This window comes from Ursus americanus, chromosome 26 (genome assembly GCF_024610735.1).
Source record: "Ursus americanus isolate L20-20 chromosome 26, mUrsAme1.1.p, whole genome shotgun sequence".
Lineage (NCBI taxonomy): Eukaryota > Metazoa > Chordata > Mammalia > Carnivora > Ursidae > Ursus > Ursus americanus.
The window spans coordinates 35698170-35715082 of record NC_142152.1 but is presented as its reverse complement, the minus strand read 5'-3'; the positions used below and the strand labels follow the sequence as shown (position 1 = coordinate 35715082).

The 16913-nt window shown below is 58.9% G+C and overlaps 2 protein-coding genes across 3 annotated transcripts in view; one reads left to right on the top strand and one right to left on the bottom strand.

Moving 5' to 3' along the window:
* The window catches only part of ASB2 (ankyrin repeat and SOCS box containing 2), a 37338-nt gene extending 30310 nt beyond the window's left edge, over positions 1-7028 (top strand). Inside the window, exons 8-10 of one of the 2 annotated variants that reach the window (XM_045815795.2) lie at positions 3359-3923; positions 4553-4702; positions 6325-7028. In XM_045815795.2, coding sequence (XP_045671751.1) covers positions 3359-3923; positions 4553-4702; positions 6325-6366 — 757 coding nt within the window. In that variant the 3' untranslated portion in view covers positions 6367-7028. Of the gene's footprint in view, positions 1-3358; positions 3924-4552; positions 4707-6324 lie in introns of both variants that reach the window. The other variant, XM_045815794.2, reaches the window with a different exon arrangement.
* A 3871-nt stretch (positions 7029-10899) lies between these two features.
* Positions 10900-12243, bottom strand: FAM181A (family with sequence similarity 181 member A). Its single transcript, XM_045815801.2, has one exon. It carries the CDS (start codon positions 12155-12157, stop codon positions 11279-11281), a length of 879 nt encoding a protein of 292 aa, XP_045671757.1. The 5' UTR covers positions 12158-12243; the 3' UTR covers positions 10900-11278.
* Between the last annotated feature and the right edge of the window lie 4670 nt (positions 12244-16913).

The following is a 16913-nucleotide window of genomic DNA, read 5'->3' as shown; positions in this document are numbered from 1 at the left end:
GGCCCTTGGAAGTCTCCAGGCCCACTGGATCCCCACACTTGCCTGCACGGCACTGTCTCTCTGGGCTATTTGTTAAATGACACATCCCAGAACCACTATGCCAGACCTCCAGGAGGGAGGGGGCCTAAGCCTCTACCTTTGCAAAGCTCCCTGAGCCAAACAGATCCAGCCCATCCACACCCTCAGGGGAATCACTGATCTAACACAAGCCCTGATTTTGCGGAGGAGAGAGATGGGAAGCGGCTTGCCACAGAGTGACAGAGCTGGCTGGCACTGTCCCTTGGTAGCCTTCCATCACACCCGGATGCCTCAAGTGGACCCCAATGTTGGCAGCCCGGCCCCAGCTGGAGGGGCAGTTGAAGGAGCACTGGGTGTGCCGAAGGATGACCAGGGAGCAGGGCCAGTCCTCTCTGGAACCATCTATATGAACAGTTTGTGTGCCCCCAAATCAAAGTGATTTCCCTGGTCATTCCCCCTCCATTCCCAGGCCCCATTTCCCTCTGCTCCCCAAGACTGAGAGGGGCCAGGCCACTTTTGAGGGCTGCCCAACAAAGGATTAAAGCCAGGTTCCCAGCAGCTCCTGCCACCTGGCAGGGCCCATGGCCAGGCAAGCCCTGGGCCCTTCACTCCTCGGGATATGTGGCATTAACGGCCCTCTCCACGCTGACCTCCCATAGGCTGCTTGGGGATTTGATGTGACATTCCAGAGGCGTTCCGCACTCGGCCACCTGCCAAAACACCCCGCCCGTCTATAGTGTGGAAAGCAGCGCTCCGTGTTCGCCGGATGGTGCCATCTCTACCGCACCTTTAACCAGAGGCTGTGACATTCAGGCAGGGCTGAGAAAGGAGCCCACAGGACACCGAAGTCACCTCCAAGGCACACTTTATCTTGTACTTCATTTCCAGTTTAGCAAAGGCACCTTATGAGATTAAAACTCAACACCAAACAGATTTGTTAAGAAACGGTTTGTGCTGGACAAGACCAGATGCCCTACGCATCCTTTAACCTGATTTTAGAATAGCACCAAGACCAGGGGTTCGCAGCTTTGGCTACACACTGGAAGCCCCCCGAGGACTCTAAAACCCCTGATGTCTGGGCCTTACTCATCCTCAGAGATTCTGATGTAAGCGGTCCGACCCATGCCCGGACCTCAGTTTCACTCCCTGTAAAATGGGAGGGCTGCACGGGCTGCTGTCCAGACCCTGTCCCGCAGGGCACATTTACTGTGAGATTGGCAGAGTCCTACAGAGGCGCACAAATGAGATGATTTTCCTGCATTATTAAGATGACGCTCTGGGACCATAGGCAGCGTCCAGTCATGTTCCCACATTCCTGCCACTTTCCCCTGGTTGGACAGGGGATCGCTGGAGGCCAGCTGTGACGTGCCAGGGATACCAGCCCCCTCTGGCCGGCAGCCCCAGGGCAGTCTCTCTCGCTGTTCTTTCCCGGACTTGGGCATGCCACGGCTGTTAGGGAGAATTTGTTGGCGATGGCTGTGGTCCAGGGTGAGGCCCCAGCCCTGCCTTTGACCAGCACCTCTACAGAGTGAGGTCAGGCCTCCTGTGCCTGCACAAATAGAAATTAGGAGGCAATTAGCCCCCCTGGGTGTGTGAATTTCCTTTTGAGGTTTTAGAGGCAGATTTTAGGCAAACAGAGCGTCACTAACAATAATAAGACTTTCCACTGAGATCCTAGCAGGAGGTCACTGGCATAAGATTTCCAGGAAGCCACGAAGCCAGCATGCCAGGAGGCAGAGAGGCGTGGGAACAGGCCTGGTGGCACCTGCTTGCCCCACCACGGCCACCTCCTTGGAGCCCGCACGGGGCGCGAGGTCACCTGTCAGCAAGGATTGGAAGGATTAGGGTCTGGAATCATGTCAGTGGCAGGAGCTTGTTCTTGCGGGTGGGAGGGGTCTAGGGGAAGAGGGCAAAGACAAGGGGTCAAGAGCCCCTGGAACTGAGCCCCCAAAATCGCTTAGTACCTTTGATGAGTTGCTTCCTCTCTCTGAGTCACATCTGTTAAAAGGAAGGCCACAGAGCTGCCCCAGCTACCCCACAGGGCCGCACTGAAGATAAAACGGGGCAGGCAAGTCAAGGCACTGTGATGCAAAACGCTGACTGCTACAAAGACAGGGCCGTGATTGAGAGCGTGGCCTGGGGAATCAGACTGCTGAGGTTCAAATCCTGGCCCCATCACTTACTGGCTGTGTCCCTGTGCAAGTCACATACCGTCTCTGGGCTTCATGTTTTCTCATCTGTAAACAAAGATCGTACGAGTCCTACCTCATAGGGCTACTGGGAGGATATAATACAATGATGTAGATTAAGTGCGAAGAGCAGTGCCTGATTCAGCAGGAGAGAGCAGAACCAGGGCTCCCAGGAATCTCCAGCCTCAGCAGCGGGTGATCAACCCTCTCGAGGCCACAGGCAAGGCACAGAGCCTGGGGGAGGCTCCAGTCAGCCTTCAGGGAAAGAGACATTGAGACTCACAGGAGAAGGGAGGGGACTTTGTGGTCACCAAGGGCTGACTGGGACCTAGAGCAGGAGTGGTTGGGGCGGGACACATTTGTTCTCTCCTATCCCCCAGGACTTGATGGCTCCCCAGAGATGTAGGACGGCTCAGCCCTGGAGTAGGAGCAGGGTACATTTCTTGGTTTGCCTCTCCCGATATGTGGCCTGGACAAGACCCTCAACCTCTCTGAGCCTCGATCTTTCTCATCTGCAAAATGGGAATGATGAGACATACATGATGGGTTGTTGAAAAGATTAAACCAAAATGTGTTTGTACACCCTTTAGATGTCTCCTGGCACATAGTGAGCTCTCAGACATGACTGTCACTGTCCCACAACCCCTACCCCACCCACGCAGGGCAAATGCCAAACTTCTAGCTCCAAACATCACCACGGGCTTCACTGCCTCCTGCATTAGGCTTGTGGGCCTTCCGGTCGATTCCTTCAGATCACTGAGCTGGGAATGGGCAACAGTCCTTAGCCTGAAATAAGTCCACAGGTAATTCTTGAAACCACAGTCCTGCCTGGCTGAGGTTTTTTAGAACTAGGACTTTGGAGGCCACGGGTTCTGAGTCGGAAGCCCAGCTCCACCCCTTACTGGCTGTGTGACTTTGGAAAGGTGGTTGAAGCTCTCTGAGCCTCAGTTTTCCTGACCTGTAAAGTGGGGGAGAGCAGCACATCCATCCTCCCCAAAGTGGTCCCGGTGAGCTTGGCTGGCTCCCCCGCGCCCCCTCCTGGTGGGCCCGTGCCTCCCCACACGGTAGTCCTGAGCGGCCGGGCCCGGGCCCTCGGCGCCCCCTGCCGGCGTGGCCGCCCCCTGACCCGCGCTCGCCCGCTCCGCCCGCAGGATCGTGCAGATGCTGCTGCCGGTGACCAGCCGCACGCGCGTGCGCCGTAGCGGCATCAGCCCGCTGCACCTGGCCGCCGAGCGCAACCACGACGGGGTGCTCGAGGCGCTGCTGGGCGCGCGCTTCGACGTGAACGCGCCGCTGGCGCCCGAGCGCGCGCGCCTCTACGAGGACCGCCGCAGCTCGGCGCTGTACTTCGCGGTGGTCAACAACAACGTGTACGCCACCGAGCTGCTGCTGCTCGCCGGCGCCGACCCCAACCGCGACCTCATCAGCCCCCTGCTCGTGGCCATCCGCCACGGCTGCCTGCGCACCATGCAGCTGCTGCTGGACCACGGCGCAAACATCGACGCCTACATCGCCACGCACCCCACCGCCTTCCCCGCCACTATCATGTTCGCCATGAAGTACCTGTCGCTGCTCAAGTTCCTCATGGACCTCGGCTGCGACGGCGAGCCCTGCTTCTCGTGCCTGTACGGCAACGGCCCGCACCCGCCACCCCCGTCGCGCTCCAACCGCTTCAGCGACACGCCCGCCACCGAGAAGGGGCCCTCCGTGGTCCAGGTAGGCGGGGCCGCGCCTGGCGGGCGGGGTGTTGCGCGCGCCCAGGGCGCACGGGTGTGTGGAGTCTGGAGGCAGCGGAAGGCCGTGGCCAGCATGCTTTAGAGGCACCAGAACTTCGTGGTGCACGGAAACCGGTTCATGCTTTTTTGTCTCCTCCGTCTTGGGGAGTGTAAGAAACCGACAGTGGAGAGCAGGGGATTGGTGGGGAATGTGTAACCCTGAGGGGTCCACCACTCGCAGCAAACCTACACCTGGAATATGATGTTGAAGGACCAGGATAGGGATGGACGTGAGGGCAGATTGGCTAAGGCCAGATGAGGTGCAGGGTGGCCCAGAGGCAGAACCGGTCCGTGGTGGTGACCCAACAAGGCAGAACTATGATGGCTAATCCTTTATGGGCCACTTGCCTCGACCAGGAAGTTGAGGCTTAGAGAGGCGATGGCCAAGCTGCCCCCCTCCCGTCTTCGGCCGCAGACGCTGTGTTGATGAGGGGGGAGCGGATCTGTGGAGGCGGATCCTGCCATGAGTGCGCCCGGTGTCCGTCCTCCAATCCGCCTCCTGGCCTCCCCGGCCTCGAGTTCCCCGACAGATGTGCTCGCTCCCCAGCCCTACTGCGTGATCTCTTCCAGTTCTGCGAGATCCTGTCTACCCCGGAGGTGAGCCGCTGGGCGGGGCCCATCATCGACGTCCTCCTGGACTATGTGGGCAACGTGCAGCTCTGTTCGCGGCTGAAGGAACACATCGACAGCTTCGAGGACTGGGCCGTCATCAAGGAGAAGGCAGGTAGGGGCTGCCGCTGCTGCTACGGGCGGCTCACCCTGTCTGATTCAGGCCCAGGACTCGGGCCATGTGACTGCTACTACCATCCGACGAGCGCCTACTGCATGCCGAGCTCTGCACCGCATGTCACAGACGGTGTCTTCATGACTCTGTTCTGTAAATGAGAAGACCGACCCTTCGAGAGATCATGTCACCTGAGCCAAGGTCTCACTGATAGTTAGTGGCAGAGTGGGGATTCTGGTTTGACCAACCCTGGAGTCTCCCCGCCTGATCGTTCCAGGATGTTTAAAATGGTTCCAGCCCGCTGAGGGGTATTGGGACTTTTAGCCCCGTTTGTGGGTCACTGAGAGGTAGTGTGGGGGGGTAGAGGAGAGATGGTGGTCTCAGGCACTTTCAAATTGCAAAGTGCATACAAAGCACCTGGGCATTTTGTTAAAAATGCAGATTCTGACTCAGCGGGCCTGGGGCAAGGCCTGAGAGTCTGCATTCCAGCACGTTCCCAGGTGGTGCCCATGCTGCCGGCCCCCAGACCACACACCAGGAGCAGCGCTGGTCTGGGAGGCAGGCCTCTGGAGCCAGGGGCTTGCTGGGTGACCATCCACAGGCCTCAGCGTCCCCAGCTGAACAGAGGAGGCTGGGCAGGCTCCTGTCTGGCCCCCTCCAGCTCTTCCAGCATGAGGTGTTTGCAAGTGGGTGTGCCTGGCGGGGTAGATGGGGCAGCCTGGCTAAGTCAGGCCGAGAACCCCTCTTAGGCATTACAGAGCTCACCTGGGCAGGTAAGGTGTCAGCAGTAGCCAAACTGGGTGGTGTCCGCCGTCCCTGCTCCCACCCTGGCCTCTCTGCACCACCAGAGCTCAGAGCTTAATTCCATTCGCGGGGGCACTTAACAGGTGGAACTCGCTGACCCCTTTGCTAAGACTGTATTGGGGGTCCGAACTGGGTACATAGAGGAAGAAGCACAAGGCAAGGGGGTGGCAGCTCCAGTTCCAGGTGCGGTCTTCACTACGTCCTCACCTGTGAAATGGGTTTGTACCTGTCCCATCTACTTCCTTGGGCTGCACAGATCAATGAGGGGTGATGAGGGGGAAGCTGCTTTGCCAGATCTTTTCAGTTGGCAGGGGCTGGGGTTACAGAGCCAGGGGTGGGGGGCTCCAAGCACCTCCCCCCCTCTTTTTTTTTTTTTTTTAAATCAGCTACATGCTCAGCATGGAGCCCAATGCAGGGTTTGAACTCACGATTCTGGGATCAAGACCTGAGCTGAGACCAAGAGTTGGACACTTGGGGCACCTGGGTGGCTCAGTCGTTAAGCGTCTACCTTCGGCTCAAGTCATGATCTCGAGGTCTTGGGATTGAGTCCTGCATCCCCTGCTCCATGGGAAGTCTGCTTCTCCCTCTCCCTCTGCTGCTCCCTCTGCTTGTGCTCTCTCTCTCAAGTAAATAATCTTAAAAAACAAAGAGTCAGACACTTAACCTCTTGAGCCCCCCCAGGCACCCTTCAAGCCCCCGCCTCTTCTCTGGTCACATCGCCTGGGTGTCTCCTACCTGCCAGTGGTCACAGGTGCAAACGCTTTGTTGGTTGCGAACTACACGTCAGCATTTCTCTTTTCTCTCCTTTCCACAGAACTGCCCAGACCTCTGGCTCACCTGTGCCGGCTACGCGTGAGGAAGGCGGTTGGGAAGCACCGCATAAAGCTCCTGGACGCCCTGCCGCTCCCCAGCAGGCTGATTAGGTACCTGAAGTATGAGAACACCCAGTAACTAAGGCCGCGCGGAGGAGCGGCTCCTCAGACTGTTTCATTAAAGCCTCAGGACCGCGGCGTCCCCAGATCCCAGGGGAGCAGACCTGGTGATAGACGGAGGCTGTGGGCTGCCGCCCGGTCAGCTGGGGCAGCTGCTGCGACCTCGCCAGGTCTCTGGGCCAGACCTTTGCCTGGACCAGAGAACAGAATGTGTCAAGTAGGAGAAAAACCGTGTTTGTTTTCAAACTGCTGAGTAGACCCTGGACCTTCTCTGCCATTGGGAATGGTGGAACCTCCATTCCTGGGGCTGGGCGCGGGGGGGGGGGGCAGGGCAGAACTTGGGGTGGCCTGGGGAAGGTGGGAGCCAGCAGGGAAGCCCCGGCCCCAACACTGGGCTGCGGCTGGAGCACTTTCAGGGATGAGTCTGCCTTTCCAAGACAACCTCGCTGCGGAGCTGTCCCTGTCCCCTCCCCCTTTGCTCGGCAGAACTCTTGACTTCTGAGCTTTCTTCCCAGAGGTGTGGTCTGGTGGGGATGGGTGGGAGGCCCACCTTAAGTACAATAAATGTTGCAGAGATGACACCTTGCCCAGCGAAGTCCCTCTCATCAGATCCCCCCCTCCCCGCACCAAGGGACTGGGGTCCTCAGCACTGCTCCTGGCTGGAGTGGGAGTGGGGCAGGTGCTGGGACAGGATGCACAAACCCCTAGACATGTCCCCTTTGGGCTTCTGAAAACTAGAGTGGAGCTGGTGGCCCAAGGAGATGGGCAGCTTCCTGCCCCGTGAGTGGAGCAATTGGGGTTGGTTTCTCTCTCCTGCTTCAATCACCATGGAAACGGGAGCTCCATCACAAACAGGGCTCAGTGTCTACAAGTCTCCTGACACCTGGGATTGCCTTGCACACACATGTTTCCTGGCACTCTGTCTTCACGTCCTGCCCACCCCTGTTTTGCTACAGAAGTTGAAATACCAGGGAGGAGAAATCTAAATGCTGGCCACGTGAGACATGGCCCTGGAGCCGTGACTGCCGTCAACCCCTGCAAAGGCATCAAACCGGGGGCATGCGGCCCTGTTCCTTCCCGTTGCCTCCACGGGTCATCCTGGGGCTCTGTGGGACATCTTCCGGAGCTGCCAGCCCGTGTTCAGGCTGGCGTGGTCATGGCACCTTCTCGAGCTCTGAGGCCCCGCGCCGAAGCCGGCTTTCCCTGTTTCCACGAAGCCGCAGTGACTCACCAACATTCCCTCCGAAAGCGTGATGAAAGCGTCTAGGCCAGTCTGTGGTGACACCGGAGCAGGTGACCTCGCCTAGAGCCTGCACCCGCCCCACCCCGGAATCTGGAAGTGTCTAAGTGCGGTCAAATGTCGTTTCTGGGCTTGGCAAAGTGAGCAGCTGGCCGGTGGGAGAGCACAGCTTTGAGGTCCAGCTCTGCCCTTGGCTTGCTCCTCTGGGCCTCAGGTGCCCCATTGTTGTGGTCTCCCGGGACCTTGCCAACTCCTCCACACCGACTTTCCATAGAACCAGGAAGACCCAGTGTCTTCCTGAAGAGGAAAAGTCGGCCAAGCAGCACTTTCCAGCCACAGGTCAGAGGGGACTCAGCCACATCTTGCCCACTCCTTCGTGGTCCTGATGGGAAAACAGAACCAAAGAGGAGAGAGGACTGGCCCAGACACACATAGCAAATCCCTGAGGTTTTAACCCAACAGTGCCTGGCCAGGGTCCCATGTGGCCTTGCTGCAAGAGATCCTAAAGAAATCCCCACAGAAACCTGCGTCCTCCCACAGTGGAGATGTTCCACCCGGGGGCCCGGGGGGAGTGGCCAGAGAGGGCTCAGCGCATAGTCAGGGGAAAACCCTGACCGAAAATCACCTTTGCCCAACTGGCAGCCAGAGGCAGAGCCTTTAATCTCGGATGGGGGGTGGACAGTCCGAAACGGGCCAGGGCAGAAAGATGTCTGGGTACATTTGGGGTGGGGCTGGGTATCAAGCAAACTATAGCATTTCTCAGGTCCCCTATATATCCTAAGGAGTCCTGACAGGCAGTGACCATGGGCACTGGGCTGGGTGGGGATCAGCAGCCCCTCACTGCATTCTCAGAGCACTGAAGCTGAAGGGTTACTGCCTGGCCGGGGAGGGCGGAGGGGGGCTGCTCCCAAGGGTCGGTTATGATTGGTTGGTGCTCAGGCTGGGCTGGTGGTTACATTTCTTGACCACTACTGCTCCCCAGAGGACTTCAGAGCCCTGACCCTCTGCAGAAACTCCCTCCCCATCCCCAAACTTTGGCCCCAGAGATGTCTGAAGAGTGTCACCAAATACTCAAAATCCTGAAAGTGGTCCCACTTCGTGGGCAAGAGCACGTGTGAGCTCGTGCTGGAGATCTGAGGCTAGGAGGTGAGTTTCCGCGTTTCCCTTCGGGCCAGACCCGCTCACGACTCACTTTTGGGTCAGAGAGTCATCTGCTGCTACAGCAGCTCTTTTTTTTTTTTTTTTTTTTTAAAGCACAGGTTTCCTAAATGTATTTTTCCCCAGCTTGCTCCTGCGTGGAGTGTCACGGTGCCGTGTGCCACTGTCCAGCTGCGTCCGAGCTAAGGTTTCTGCTTCCAGATGAAGCTCCCTGTGTTTGAATTCATGTATCACCAGGTGTCCCCTGGGCAAGGAGCCCAAGAGGGGCTGCGGGGTGGGGGGTGGCAGACATGGTGCACTGGGGCAGCACTCTGAGAAAACATGCCCCCCCAGAGCTCGGCTCCTCCAGGGAGTACAGCTAGGGGGCCCAGATAACCAGGAGAGGCGACTTTTGGTTGGTGTGGCTCTCCGTCGGGTGTGTAGCACTCAGCGCCAGTGCTCTCATCAGCCCCATGACAACCTGGGAAGGTCTGTTTTTCAGCCACATTTTTCTGATGCGGAAATTTTGGCACAGAGAGGTTAAATAACTTGCTCTAGGTTACACAGCTGGTAGGTGGCAAAGCCTGGATTGGAGCTTTTAACACCCTCCCGTACAGTGTGGAGGGGCTGAGCCTCTTTGGAATGGATCTGGAAGGGCCTTCCCTTTGTGCAGGGGGAGAGGAGGGACGTGCAGGGTAGACCAGAGCGGCCTGAGGTGAGGGTCCTGAGGGCCTATCCTGGGTGCTAGATAATTACTCCGAACAACCCTGCCGGTGTCACACGGTTTCCGTGGCTCTCAAGTCCTCCAAGACCATCAGACATAAACTACCAGAAATCCGCCGGCTTCCCCGTGAGCAACTCCTAGGCAAGTGCTCACCTCCACGGGAATCCCAGAGTAAAAACAGGCAGGAAGGAGAAGGACCTTTAACAAGCGCTAATCCTGGAGCCTTGGATTAGGAAGGATTCAGAGGCTTTATCTGACTCCGGAAGGAGACAGTCTATGTCTAGTTGAAGAACCGACAGGTGCACTGGTTTGATATTGTTGACCTAGTCCCCTGCTTTACAGCAGGGGAAACCAAGGCACAGAGGGAGACTAACTTTCCAACATCGTGCTGCTGATTAGAGCACCGTAGCCCCCAGCCAGTGCTGGCCCTGTACCAGTCCCAGCTGTGAGAACCGGGCTTTGATGGAATGAGCAGCTCGGCACCCCAGCAGGTCCCTGCACTCTCAGCCGTGGAGCCATGTCTGCGTGTGGCAGGGCAAATCCCAGGCCAGTATGGAGGTGCGCGCCTCTCCAATGTCTGTGCCGGTTGGGCGACATGAGGGCAAACCCCAGGGCCACTCCCTGCCACCAGCAACCCCCCTCCCTGGGCACTGTCACAGACAGAGGCCCTCATCGTTCCGTTGATAGGGCCCCTGGTGTGTGCCAGGCACTGCACCAGGCCCAGGAATCGGGCCATCGGCAGATTACCCAGGAATCTGACTTAGCTAGAAAAATTTTTTTTCCAGGCTTGTCCACAAGGGGCGAAGCTCCAGTTTGTCCTGATTTTCCCTCTGACTGGGGTCGGGCAGGACTGCCTTGGCCCAGCCTCGGCTCTGAGGCCAGAATCAGAGTGGACAGCACAGCAGAGGGGGGACGATTCTCACCCCACCCTTCGTGCTGCAGATGGGGCAAGGAGACCCCAGGAGGAAGGGTCCGGCACCACATCCCATCACAGAGCCAGGACCGCTACTCCCCTGGTACCAGCCTCCCAATTCTCTAGAGCACTTCTGGCCGTCTGGAGACCCAGGTCTCCCCCACTCTCTGCTCTTGGACACAGGCAAGCAGAACACCCTTCCCCCACGACTCTCCCCACCCCTCTTCCTTTGAATTGAGCTGCTGGCCCGCAGTGCCCATCCTCAGACAGTCACAGAGGTCTTTGGGCCATCCTGGCCTCCCCCACAGCCAGCCACCTCCATAAGCTGCCCTCTGCCTGGGCCCAGCCAGCATTTCTTAGCCTGGGGACCATTCAACTTCAGGACATCCAAGATGTGGAAACTGCAAAAGAAATGTCTTTATTCTTTTAACCTTAATATTTACAAAAAACCAAAAAGAACAGAACTGAGATTGGCTTACACAGTGGGTGGCAGATGAAGAGATGTGTAACTCTGGCTTCTGGAGTGGCTGGTGGGCCGGGGCAAAGCCCCAGCACCCAAGACCGGCCCCAGGACAGTGGGGCGATCAGTCGGGCTCTGGTCTGGTTGGAGAGGGGCCAGCTGAGCCCAAGGCTGCAGGGGCTGACTTGGCGACTGCCTGAGAAGCCCCTGCCCCAAACCCGTCCTCCCCCTCCCAGACACACACAAAGGAAAGGCTCCCAAGAGGCCACACCACTGCCCAGCTCATTCTGCACAAGGAGCGCTCCTGGGGCCCCCAACACCCCTGCAGGCCAGAGGTGGGAGCCAAGGCCCTCCCAGCCCAGCTAGAGGTAGCCAAAAACATTGAAAATGGGTGGGGGCACAGCCGGCTTGGTAGGGATGGGCTTCAGAACCACAGGTCTGTACACTTTCTGCCCCGGCCCATCCACATCCTTGCAGAAGTGAGCCAGCTCTCCGGGGGAGGCTGGGCTTTTCCTCCAGAGGCCCAGGCCGGGGACAGAGCTCTGAGGCAAGGCCCCCGGAGGACCTGCATAGACGGGCTGTCCATGGTACTGGAAGGGGCAGCAGCTCCAGGCATTGACGCGGCCCACCAGGGAGACCCCAGACATCTTGAGCGGCTCCTTTTCAGCCGGTGCCCTTGGGGACGCGGGCACGGGGGCCATCTCAGTATCCAAGGGCTCCAAGCCTTTGCAGCGTTTCTTACCCTCATAGGGAGGTCCCTCCCTGGGGCCCAGCCCCCCCTCCAGCCCCAGGGGGTAGCTGTGGGTGGGCCGAGGCTCTTCCCAGAAGGAAGCGGGCAGCTGTCTTTTCCTCATGGGCACCTGGCCAGGCCTGGCAGCTTCTGGATTCTGCCTCTGCAGGGTCTGCTCCTGAGAGAGACATTCCTCCCTGTAGGGGTTCCCCAGAGCCTTCTCCTTGCAGCCCCCACCCCCGCCGGGACTGGAATCATGGCCAGATTCGAGGGGCAGCCTCCCGGGCCGGTCGTCAGCTCCCCGTCTCAGGTGAGGCTCGGCCCCTCTGCCGGGGAGGCCCCGAGGAAGCCGGGAATACTTCTGGGAGAAGCGCTTGAGCTGCTTCTGCAGGTACTTGCGGTGGTCCACCGAGCGGCGGCACGGCGCCGACTTGTCCAGGGCTGCCTTGATGTCACTGGACGCCAGGTTCACAAAGTTCAGCAGCATCTTCACGTCACTGTCGGAGGCCATCACCAGGGGACCACTGCATGGGGCTTTCCATGAAGAGCGTGGGCTCTGCGGGTCGCTGGCAGCTCCAGGGAAGGGCACAGAGCTGACCTGGGGGGGACAGACACGCAGGTTGTTGGCAGTCTCTCCAAGCACCCCGGCCCAGTCCTCCCCGAAGGCCCCAGGACCCCTCCGCTGAGGGTTCGCTCCGCACCTGTGAGGGCACCGGCGGATAGTCAGCATGCCCGAATCTGTGGCCCTCTACTTGCAGCAGAGGCTCAGAGAGGTTGGGCGGCTCGCCCAAGGTGACCCAGCTACAGGTGGCATTGCTCGAGCCCAGCCCACCATGTCTCCCACACACCACGCTGCCAATGTGCACGACTTGCCAGCAACGTTTTTATTTTCTGAGCTGCGGCAACTGCTCCACTTTCAAGCAAGGCCAAGCCCTCTCTCTCCCCGGTGGTGCCCTCCTCCTCCCACCCCCGCCCCCAGCCCCGCTAGCACCAGCCCCCCTCGCCGGGTCCCCACGCTCCACCCACAGCGCTCACGCAGGACAGGCAGGACCCCTGTCTGGCACTCGAGCCTCGGCCTGCCTGGCGGGCTGATCTCAGGCTGCGGGCAGCGGGACGCCCCCGTAGAAGCGTCTGCAGCAATTTCATGCCTCCTGGGCCACCACCCGAGGCACCTCGCCCCTCCCCCAGGCCCCCGCCGGCCCCACGCCCCCACCCAGTTGGCTGGAGCCACCCGAGCCTCCACACTGACCGAGGGTGCGTGCAGGCCCCGGGGGGCCCCCCGCCGCCGCCGCCGGCGTGGCCTGGCAGGTTCGCCGCCGCAGACCTGGGCCAGGCCCGGCGTGGCCGGCGAGCTCCGTGCGTCCGGCTGGAAACAGTCGTGCAGCCCTCGAGTGGGCTGGATGGAGGACGAGTCCCCGGAGCTGGGGGGCCCCTCAGGCCAATCAGGAGCGCCTCTCCAGATACAAAGCATCCCAATCAGGCGGCAGCGCCCCGTTCCCACATTCTTTGCCGTCACAAATTGTCACCATGGGGACCATCACAAAAAAGACAGCTCCCAAATGCAATCATTTCCCGGTAAATTTCTACCCTTCAGCCCCTCCTCCCCTTGACCTCGGTTCCCTGGTTTCTCGAGGGGGCACTGTGTGTGTGTGTGTGTGTGTGTGTGTGTGTGTGTGTTTAAAAAGTCCAGGGTTGAGGAGGGGCTGGGCCCGGAGGAGATGGGCTTGCATACCTCCCCCAAAGACTCCAGGCCCATAGCTGCCATGCTCCAGTGCAGACAGACAATCGGACAGGGTAAGCCGGGGCGGGCTGCTTCCCCCTCTGTCCTTGAGCGTTGAGTGTCTCTCCCTCTCTCTCCCTCTCTCTCTCCCCCTCTCTGCTCCTCTCTCTGTCTCTGTCTCTGTCTGTCTGTCTCTCCCGCTTCCCACCCCCTTGCCCTGAGGCACCAGGCCCCGGCCAGCCTGGGAGGGCCCGCGGCACACTGATGTCGGGAAAGGTAGCCAGGGAAGGACTCTCTAACGAGGTGCTGGGATATCCATGGGAAGGGAGCCGGAGCTCTCAGGAATCTTGTCTTTATGTTTGCTTCCTCAATTGAGCTGCACAAAGCCTGAATTGCCCATTCAGCACGGCCGGACAAAAGGCTGGCGTTGCACGGTCCCCTCGCATTTGTAGTCAAACAGTTAGGGACTTAAATCGAGTCGTCATGATGGAGAAAGAGGTGGACAAAGCCCATAGAATTGCCATCAGCAAACATTTTCCTGTGTCATATTAGCCAGTCTCCATGGCTCCCCCTGGCCTGGGGACAATGGCACAAGTTTGCACACTTGGCTACTGTCACCGTGCCAACGCCGGCAGGGCCGCAAGCGGGCCGCTCTGAGCGAGCAAGGGAGCCCGGAGCCGGCCGCTGGCCCTGCCCACTGACTGGCCGGAGGGAAGGTGAGGCCGCCGGGCGGAGGGAGGCTGCCTGGGGAATGCTGATGGGCGCGGCCTCCGTGCCAGCCGCTGGTGGCCCCCACCTCCTGCCTTCTCCCTGCCCCGCCCCATGCTCGACCTCCTCTTTCCTGCCCTCCCCTCCCTCTTCCGTTCCTTTACCCCCTTTCCTCTACCACCTTCTTCTCCTGTCCTCCAGTCAGCTGACCGGCCGGCGGCCTATACCCCAACCACACCTTTGCACCACAACCTAAAATGCCAAGGACTCCTCTCCGAGGTCTTCCGCCCGCATGGGAGCAGCAGCAGGGCATGCCCAGGGGACTCACCCAGGACACTGGTCCCACCCCCTCCTGCTGGCCAATAGGCAGCTGCTGCTGGCACACAGCAGCCTGGCTTCAAGCCACCTCCCTCTCTGGCCTGAGGGTCCCTACAGGCACAACAAAGGGTTTGGAGGAGGAGGTCCTGTGCCCACCAGCTGTAACTCAACTTAGGCATTTAGAATCCGGTGCAGTATTCTCCCTTGAGGGGGCTGGGGAAGCATGTGCTGACATGGAGGTGTCCTTGGGCTGGAGCACCCTGGACCATCGGCCATCCCAGGCCCTGGAGAGTGACCCCCTATCTGCAGCAGCATGACAGCTAAATCATTGTGGCTTTAGGCCCCTGAGATCTGGGGGTTGTCTCTGCAGCAGAACCTAGCCCAACCTGACACGGAGGGGCAGAAAACATCCTTTTTGCTCTAAACCAGCCCTTACGCAAGGCTGCCCCGGGGTCACCAGGTTGGCTCCCTGCTGCCTAGTGCTTGGGGGCCAAGGTGCACGGCTTGGCCAGTGTCTGAATCCCTCCATAACCCAGCGCTGGCCCACTCAACCGCCTTCTGCATCATTCAGCTGGGGCGCTGGCCTCATCCCAGCCCGTTCCCACCTCAGCCTCCTTGCAGGCTCTGCGTCTGCTTGCATGCTACGGCCACCTGGCGTTGCTTGATGGTGACGTCATCCCCTTGCTGCTCAGACAACAGCAAACCCCCAGGGGCGGTGAGCTCCATGGGGTCTAAGTCCATATCGTAAAAAATCATTCCACAGCTCTTAATATGGGCTGTACTTCCTGTGTGTTCTTCCCACTTATTGAGGAAGGAAGGAAGGAGGGAGGGAGGGAGGGGAGGAGGAAGGAAGAAGGGAGGTTAGGAGGGAGAGAAAGAAGGAAGGAAGGAAGGAAGGAAGGAAGGAAGGAAGGAAGGAAGGAAAGAAAGAAGGAAGGGAGGAGGGAAGAAAGGAAGGAAGGAAAGAAGGAAGGAAGGGAGGAAGGAAGGAAGGAAGGAAGGGAGGAAGGAAGAAGGGAAGGAAGTAGGCAGAAGTGGGTGAGGAAGAGAGGGAAGGAAGGAGGGAGGAAGGGAAGGAAACAGATACTTGGTGGACACCTCACACGTGCCGAGAGCTGCAATCACTATCACACGTGGAAGATCCCAGGTGCTCCCATGACAGCTCAATGCGGTACTATGGCTGCCATTTACACACGAGGAGTGTGAGACCGACCTGCTTTCCCAAGGCCTTGCAGCCAGTAAAAACTGAACTTGAAGCCAGGCCGGTCTGGTCTGGCCCACATCGGTCTCATCGTGTTTGAAAGCATCGGAAACCAGATTTTGTGTGTAAGTCCTGGGTTCATCTCTTCTGTCCGTCTGTCAGAATGTGACTCTTGACATCTGCTTCAGGAGTATGGAAGCCGCACCTGTGGGACATCAGTCGAGGGGACAGGCAGCAGCTGTGAAGAATGGTGGCCTGCGATCCAGATCCGTGGCCCTACTTGACCCGGCCACACCCAGGCCTCTGGGGGCCTGCCACCCGGCCTGGGGAAAGCTCCTCCGGGTTTTTCTGTATGTAGCTGGTACAGGCAGGTGGAAGACATCCATAATACTGACTCTGCCTTATTCTAGAAAGACTTGCTTTCACAGTGCTTCTCCCATATGGTCCTGCATCTGGACAGGGAGGGACCGTTTTCCCCGTGTACATTTGATGACACACCCAAAGACAAGGTGCCCAACTCAGGGCTGACTTAACCAACCCTGTCCTCTCAGACACCCCCTCCTCCAGGAAGCCTTCCACCAACACCCAGCATTACCAATGACACCCTCTCCCATCCCTATGTGTATAGATTCAAAATGAAGTCTAACCTCCTTGGCTTAACACAGAAAGCCCTTGGTAATCTGACCCCCAAACAGGGCCTGGCACAGAGTAGTTCCTCACTAAATGTTTCAGGAGTTAAATATGTTGCCCATCCCACTGGACAGAATTTATCCCGTGGACTGGAAACACTGCTTCCCGCATCTGTTTGTTTCCTGTTTGTGCCACCCACTCTCCACCCCCCGCCCCCCATCCCCAGTGAGCTGCACAAGAGCAGGGCGCAACTGCTCCTTCATCTCCGTATCTCCATGGGCTAGAATGGCTGCAGCACAGAGCAGGACTCATTCAAGGACGCTTGTGATCGCTGTGGTTGAACTTGACGACGAATCCTCTGTGTTCCTTCGGGTCTGCCAGTGCCTTGAAAGCAGGAAGGCTCTGTGCGCAGTCGCATCTCCCTGCACCAGAGAGGGACCCCCAAGGATCTGTTAAAGGCAAGTGAGCAGTGCTGGCTGGACCTCGAGAGTCCTTGCTGATCCTCCACTGTCACGGGTGCCAGGCTCTGACCTTCCGGCTGTGCAAACCCCTCCTCAAGGTTATTTACATGGTTCAGGGTCAGGGACTCCCGGCTCCGAGCAACTCCATTCAGCACCTACCGCGTGCAGGACCCAGAGGACGCAGTGGAGGGGGGCTTCCTCGGCTTGCTCCTGTCCCCGATTCAACTTG